Source organism: Phymastichus coffea, unplaced genomic scaffold (assembly GCF_024137745.1).
Source record: "Phymastichus coffea isolate CEN01 unplaced genomic scaffold, Cenicafe_Pcof_1.1 PCOF00028, whole genome shotgun sequence".
In the NCBI taxonomy this organism is placed as follows: Eukaryota; Metazoa; Arthropoda; class Insecta; order Hymenoptera; family Eulophidae; genus Phymastichus; species Phymastichus coffea.
In genome coordinates, this window is record NW_026706839.1 from 1793596 (window position 1) to 1802107 (window position 8512).

At 41.4% G+C, this 8512-nt stretch overlaps 1 protein-coding gene across 1 annotated transcript; it reads right to left on the reverse strand.

The window, feature by feature from the left end:
- On the reverse strand, nt 1-2321 carry LOC131662779 (uncharacterized). Its single transcript, XM_058932689.1, has 3 exons — nt 2180-2321; nt 1484-1828; nt 1-963 (listed from the first exon to the last, which is right to left on the reverse strand). Exons 1-3 carry the CDS (start codon nt 2208-2210, stop codon nt 932-934), a joined length of 408 nt encoding a protein of 135 aa, XP_058788672.1. The 5' UTR covers nt 2211-2321; the 3' UTR covers nt 1-931.
- Between the last annotated feature and the right edge of the window lie 6191 nt (nt 2322-8512).

Below are 8512 nucleotides of genomic sequence, written 5' to 3' on the forward strand. Positions count from 1 at the left end.
TCATACTTACATAATAAATTTTATTATAAATACCATTCGCGAGTACAGTTGAGCAAAAAGTTCGATGCCCCGCAAACTCGTGGAGGCAACTCTACTGAAATTCAAGTTACATCGGAGCAACGCAAACAGAATAAGATCTATCTCGAACAATTTTCGAAACTTTCTTCGAGCTCACAACTTATTATAACGAAGCAACAAGTGAGCAACAAAGTGAAGGTAGCCAGCGTCGGGCACATGAAATACAAGCTTGTGAATAAATTCATCAAAATACGTCGGCGCGCGCAGAAATGCTCTCGCAGAGGAATGAATATTTGGCATCGCCTGAATAATCGCCTTTGAGAGCACCGCCGAATTTCCAGCACCAAAAACTTTGCGCAGCGCCCAAGCGAGTTTGCGCGCGCAGCGTATGTCGCTCGCTGCAAGCTGCTGCTGCTGCTGCTGCTGCCAAATATCCAACAAGCGGCTAATTCTTGAAGAGCCTCACACGCGAGGTAGCATTCCTCGAGTAGCGGAATAGCGGAGGTCGGGGGGTCGCTGCCGCGTGCCTCGCGCATTTCCCCGTATCGCCTAATTGAGAAAGGACGTCATTTGCGCCCTGCGCGTTCTGCCATTTTAATTGGCTGTTTATTCCCGAGAGCTTGGCGCGCGCACACCAGCTCAGCTTGTTAATGAGAATTGCCAAGCCTGGTTGGCTCGCGCCTCTCTCGAGCAGAGGAACGAATACGATTGCTAAATGCTTCGTCCTCGTCGCCGCTCGAGCATCTGTCTTCGTGAGAGGTGGCGCGCGCTCACGTGCGATGGGGATTTCTACTGTTGCTTGCTCTTTACGTGCCCCGGATTGTCTCCTTTTTCCTTCCTCTCTTCATTTACTTTTATTGCCGTAGCAGATTGCGCACGAGACGGTGTTTGGTGCTCAAGTGGCATATACTCTTTAGCACGCACCGTCGTGAAGTTTGTAAAAATCTGGAAAGAAAGATTCATGTGTTTACCGTGATAATTTTATGAATGCTTGCTTTATTTTATATCTCGTATGTACGTATCATCAATTGCGCCTTTTTACTACTAACCATAATTATCGATCATTTTTAGTAAAATTTTCACGGCACAACCTAATAACAAAGTAAATAAAATACATTGGTGCTTTGCGAAGCAAAATGATATATTTTCATTTTGTTCTATTGAAACAATTTGCTGCGCTACTTTCTTCAAAAATGTAAATTTTCTCTGTCGTTAAATCAAAGTGAATACTCACTACTCGCGCAATCACAATTGTACTTTACATTTTATTAGTCCCTAAGTAGCCATTTTGCTTTGACATAAAACTTTCATTTCAACGCATTCACGAATAGCTGCTCCACACACAAAGGCCCGAGCATTTATCTCTCTCAAGAGTTACTTGTGTCAAAGATAATGTCAACCATCGAAATTAATTTCAAGCCCGTTAAATCGAGTAACTGAGAGCAGAAAAAAGAAAGTGACTTACTGTTTCTGTAACTGGCGATAAAAGAAACTTTCTTATCACCACGCATCATGCGGAAGAGGCGAAAAGTGGTGCAGCTATTGTGGCACATCATGTGGCAGACGCTGTGAAAAGTTCGATGCTTCATTTCCCGGCTGCTAGCGCAAATCGTCGGATCGCCATCTTTGTCACTGTCCTCTTGCAGAACTCCCTGAGCGGACTCTCTGTTGCCCAAGCCAATTACCCCGCAGAGATCGTCGCAATTACACGGTGGATCAGGTTCATCCGTCGTCGTTGTCGTCGTCGGCGGAGTCACGCATTCGTTCAACTGGTCGTCGGCTGCAGTGCTCGCAAGAACCAGCAGCACCGCTGCAAACGGCAACCTTGCGTTAAGAACTTTTGATCTTGACTAAAGGCCTTCGCTCGGCACGATAAACGCGCGCGTTTCTTTCGCTTTGTGTACTTATGTTGTCTCGCGCTCTCTGTCTCACGAGTCCGGCAAAAATTTTTGATATATACGCAGCTTACACTGTGGCTAAACCTTATCCCTGCGACGTCTTATTCTCATTTATTTTTTCGTATTTTATAGTTTACTTTTTATTGCTCAGCTCGTATGCGCGTTGAATTGCTCAAAAAAATTGTAAATAAGAAGGCACACGCATGAATTGCGGATTTGATATTCGAGAGAAAATCGACTTGAAGATAGCCAGAAATACTTACCTAAAAGTAATCGAGAACGAAAAAACGACATAATTTTAAAATTATATGTAGCTTAAAATGTAGCTTTTATTTAGATAATATTTTAGCGTTAATCTACTAAACGGAATTCAGCGTTTGCAATCTATCGTGTTCCTAATCTTGAATACGACTGCAGTGCTTAGAAGCCAGTCATTATTAAATCGCTTTTTACATTATTATCGACTAGTTTATATTGTCATGATTAACGTTATCGCTTTTACATATGAGTCGAAAGAGCATTCGATTGCAATTCAGCAACGATAACGATGTAAGATTACAGCTGTTAGATAATTCAGAAATAACAGTTACTCTAAATAAACATGTTCTATTTCGCATTTTTATTGAATTATTAGAGGAAAACATAAATTTACAATACTACTTACAAGTTTGCGAAAAGTATCTTTTGCGTACTTTATAATGTCTATCTTTATTATATGAATTGTCCTAGTCAATGCGAGTATTCGGTAATCCAAAACAATCAGCGAGCCCCTATATACGTTGAATAATCAAAAGAAAAATCACAGGAAGAAGGGGTTCAACAAGTTGTTCGTTTACCGACAAAAAACACCAAAAAAAGGGACGGCGACAAATTGGTTAGAGCAACTGTGAAGAGAACAAACAGCTTTTACATCAAGAGCCTCATAAATATTATCGTGAAAAGCCGAGGGAGGGAGAGAAAGAGCTCATACGTCGGGAGTGCTTTCCACAGTGACAATAATGCCAAAATTAGAGAGTATGGGAGTAATCAGATCTTACAAAAGTGATTTGCATTGGAACACAGAAAGGTCTTTTGTGACGAAAGGGGATTATTGTTAATCAAGAGCCCTAACACTTAATCTCTACTCACCCTTAGCCTTTACACACATAAACATGCATACACGCACACACACACACACATACACACAATATAGATATATACATATATATCGCGCGCGCGAGACGAGGGCTTGGAGCGTAAAGCTACTTTACACTCTCTCTCGCTCGAAGCATTTGAGATCTACTTGGCATACACAATAGCTTATTACGAGCTTACGGATAGTGTGCGATGTACTCGAAAAAGTAGTCAACACATCGCTGCAAATCTAGTCTACGTGATTTATTCACTGACAGCTCGAGTGCATACCACCATACTTTAGTTTTTTTCGTAGCATTCTCGAGTAATCTCACTTTTTTTTCGTTACAAGGCTTTGAAACATTTCCGAGAAATACGTTGTAAAAAGTTTATCAAACCGCAGTTTCAATTTGGTTAATACTTTTTTGCAATTTTAAGGCTGCTGTCTTCTCAAAAACAATCGAATTTTCTCAGACTATTCTTGAAAAACTAATCAATTTATAAAAAATTAATAAAGCACGAGGTATCGACGCCATTCCAATTTCAATATCCGATCACAAAATATCCTATTGGAGAAAGAGGGAAAAAAAACGACTGTATATGGATCAAAATTGAAATTCCAGTATAAGAAAGAGCACAAAAGCAAGTGGCACTCAATCCAATGAAAATCCATCAATCGCGTTAAAGTGCTCTAAAAATGAAGTCCAGGCGAAAAGTGCCGAAAGGAGAGGGAGAGATAAAACAGTATTTCTGCGCGCACAGCAGTTGCAATTTAGGCCGAGAGAGACAGAGAGAGAATCTGGAACGAGTGTTCACGCGCGTACACGTATATCAAACACATACGTGCACTTCTCTCTCCCCCGAAGCGCAGAAGATTGTCAATCAGCACGAGCCATCTAGGCTTGATTAAAGCGCCATACGCCGCTGCCGCTACTGCATTCGCGATTTTACGCGGAAAATGCCGAATGACGCGCTTTTTTTGCGCCATTTGTTTGCGCGGACAACGACGAGCGATTACGTAGCTCGCTGTACTGCCAGTTGATTTTTTGCTTTTCTTTTCTCTCCTTCCGTCTTTTGTCTTTTTTTTTCGCCGTCGTCGCCTTGCACCCTCCTATTCGCATGCGAAGGCGCGGAAATTAAAAAGAGATTGAAAATGTTGAGGTTTCCACGGCGCTCTATTGTATTGTTTTTGGTATTCCCTCGCACACTGGTGTTCATTGTTATTGCGCGATTTATCATGGACAAAACGGACAACACGATCCAGTAATTTTATTTTATGTACTTTGGTGCGCTGGTTTTTGCTTTGCGCTGATATTGAAAAGCGAGAAATCGCCAAGTTGATTGAACTTGTTCGCGCTGTTATATACGCGTAGCCTTATATATGTTTCTATTTAAATTCGTTTGAATAGTATACAAATGCGAATTCATCATTATAAGTATTTGCGGAAGAAAACTTTATGAACTCAACCAAGTAACGTTAATTAGAGAAGCGCGCAGAAGCTTATTTTTAGCAAAGTATAAATGTAAATAAAGGCTTCATGAATTCATGCAGCTGTCTTGTAATCTATAATAATAGAGTAATCAAGGTCAAAGTAATTAACGGTTTAGGATAATTAACGAGTGACTATAGAATATTCTAAGAATAATTTCTTAACATTTCTTATCTGTAAGTGCTTATATTCTCGAAAAACCCATGTTTTCAACATATTACTATGAAATTTTTACCACGAAGTCTCGCGTAAACTCGCTATACGATCTCCGGTAAGAAACAGTTAGCAATTGTTCAACGAAGATCAATAAAAGTGCTTGAAACGCTTCATCAACAACCTAGCACAGCATTATCGCGTCTAGCTGCACTGCTAAACGCAAACAACGCGCGCTCGGGCAAGCTTGGAAATCGAAAGTTGCCATTGAAGCGACAGCGTATAGTAATATCACGGAGCAAATCCGTAAACGCGCGCGTGTCGCTTCACGGAGCACATATCCGTACACAAGCTATTTTCATGCCTGGCGTATCGTGTGGTATTGCTTGCTGTCTTGCCTCCAGAGCTGCATATAGGGTTTGCGCAAAACGTGTCCACCCTCCTCTAGATATACCCAAGCTGCAGCGAGGTACATTCAATCAAAACCAATAGACGTCGATTCCCCGATTTGCTGAGAGAGAGAGAGAGAGAGAGAGCAAACACACATTGCGCAAATCGATGCCGCAAGTTTGATGCTCGGCGCTCGTGGATACGGCTGAATTTTTAATTAGGTTACATTAGCGTCAACTCTCAGCCAGCTCTGAAAGTTCAGTGAATCGTTGCTGATTATGATTTCAATGGAATCCGAGATCAGGGAAAAGAAGCGCGCATCTGTTCAGTTCTCATTGTTCTGCAAAGTGCCAATTTGTAGCCTCTCGTTCTTTAGTTTTTTCGTTATCGTTCTCCCCTCTCGACAAATCAATCAACGGAACATCCCGCCAATTGATCGGCCTCTTGACTCTGACTTCGGCGATACAGTCTAATCCGACCAGGACATCAAGCACTACCATAGCTCTCCGGCTCGTACACAATCAAACGAAAAGCTGATGCACGTGTGCACGCAGTTGACGCAGACGTAGGCGTCGACGTCACGCTTTCTAAAATACATCGCCGAGCAACCGCCGCACCACGTGCGTGCTCGATCGGATCGCTGCGCAACCCAGTGGGATGAAAAAAAATGACGCCTATGTATTCGTGAATGAACTTCTCGCCCCACGCCCCACCGATATCTCTTCTTTGTCTTTCACTTACGTCGCATTAAGGAGAGAGAGGAAGGGGAGCACAGTACGGCTGTCTGCGTGCAGAGGATATCGATTACGAATATGCGGGAGAGATGACACGTGCTGCTTGCAGCATCGCACCAGCAAACGCATGCTCGTGACTTGCAGACCACTCAAGGTAACAAGTTTAGTGTTAGAGAGTCTGGTGATGACGCCACTCGTGCAATCCGGGGGCTGTAGCGGCTATTTTCCGCATTTGGCTAGTTTGGTTTTTTCCTTTTTCAAGAAAATTCGGACGTGTAGGAATTATTTCAAGCGTTTCCACGAAGCACTTCGAATCTAATTTTCAAATTTTTTGCCCGTCGATCCAAATCATCGGACTCTTAATTATCAGTATACTCTAAAAAGTTGTTCTCATTTCTAAATATAAAATAAGTAACACTTACTTTTCACTGTATTTATCGGAAAGAGGGAAACTTCCTATACTGTGTAGAATAATTTGTGGTTGTCTTGTATATGTAAAATTAAATACATTAACGTTGCTGCATTGTAATTATAAATGCCATTTCGCGATTCGTTGATTAGAGGTTGCAAGCTCATTCGGCTAGAGATAGATATAGCGAAAGTGTGCCTAGGCGATGAGTAACGTTCATTATAGAAGCATTAACTGGGATAGCACAGAGCGCAAAGACGCAAACTAATCCCAGCTTGATAAAGTGGGATTTCACATATCGAAGTGCACGTCGGCTTTTGACTTTCAGAATCAAAACTTTCCATCGATAAATCACCAAGGCTGTCCTTCGTTTGCAATATCCCCGCGCGCACGAGGCTATTTCAGAATGGCTTCGTGGATCCGTATAGGAAACCAATGAACTTATCAATCCTAATTTTCATTCCGTGCGGATGGTAATACCACCTTTTCAATGTGTAGCTTTCTGTAATAATATTGAGAGTGAAATAAAGCGACCAAACTGACAAGCTTTGCAAGTGTCAATTTACTTGTTAAAGATTTTCAAACGATTTAAGCGGTGTATAAAATTTTACGAGCTTCGAGCGTGTCGTTTTAAATGGACTATTCATTTTACAACCTACTTTTCAGCATTGTAATATTCAAATTTCACATGATTTCATATCCAACAATACTTTACATAAGGTACGGAATATTACATTACAGCAAATAAAAACAAGAACAATTAAATATATCGATTTAAAAATAAATTTTTATCGGGTTGAATTTTACAAGCTTGCGCTGTATTGAAACTCACGTATATAATCGATAATATTGTTCGAGGAATGACAATATTCAAACGGTACGTCATATTTCTATCGCTAACAGTAACGTAATAATTTTATTTTCATTCGAAAATACATTGAAGAGAAATACGTGGAATCTTGACGAAATGGTTATACAGCACGTCTCCATAACCAATTGATCAAATTAATAGAAAAAGCGCGCCTGTGGAGTAATTGTTTTGCGTATGAATTTAACATTGTAACTCGCGATAAATTGATGCAATTAAGGATGTCTTTCTTTCCGCAGACGGAGTCTACGTAATAAATACCCGAAGAACTATGATCTGCAAAATAAATCTAAATATCTTTCAGTGACTTGCTCATTTAGAATGGTATATTGCGTGAAACAGTAGGCTTGCGCGCATCGAAGCCTTAATTTAAGAATATCACGCCAATTCACCATTAATACATACACACTTATTTTAAGCCCATAACAATTTCTTCCTTTAGCAGCTATATCTGGTCTCCGATCAAAGAAGAAATTTGTTCGCTCCGGCAACGAGAATAATTTTATTACAGAGGTTCCATGACAAAATTAATTGACCGCTGCTTGGAAATTCAGAAAGACTGTTAAATAATGGCTTTCATAACCGCTGATACTTGAAATCCTCTAGAAAGTTTTGCAACACGCAAGCCCAACAATGAATTATCTCCGAAAGAAATCCTGCGCGTACAAGTGCGATATCGGCTTAACTCGCACTCGTTACCTCACTCGCGCGCGCGTTCGCGGAAAAATTTATTTGTCCTTCTTTCCTATATTTCCACTCTCCTTCTCTTTGCTCCGTTTGCTTGTTTTGTCCATTCGTCTCGCGCGCACTTTTGCGTTAAAAGATCTGGCTTTTGTTTGTTCGATTTAAAAAAGGGAGTATTCGCCCGGTGGTGGTGCGCGAGCGGCCGGCGCGCAGGCGATTAAAGTTTAACTGCACTTAGATCGCGCTTCCAATCTAATCGTTAGCGATGATAATGGAACGGGCTGGCGTGAGAAAGGGAGACGCGAATAAAGGGAAAAGTGCACTATCCTGTTGGCAGCGTCGCTTTTCTCTGTGTAACGACCTCGCCGACTTGGCCCCCCTTCCACCCCGTACACACTTGATTCAACAAAGCAAATCAGAGTTCGACACGCGAACCCCGTATGAAGAAACACGCTACCTCGATTTCGCTACCACTGCCCCTCCAATGCCGCTGTACTCGCTCGCTATACCTTTTGTTCTTCTTCCTGCTTTTTTTAAATTGCTCTCTCACTCGCTTCATTGTTTCATTCGCGGCGGCCACATGAATTCAGACTTACTTCTGACTTGAAATTGAGGCCTCTCTTATCTGGTCCATCTCCTTCTTATATTTCATTTCGATTGTTCGTGACGTTTATACTTATGATCACTTTTCTTTTATGGGTCACACCGTTTTCCTTTAACCGTGTTTACCGTCACATCATCATTCACATCTGTAT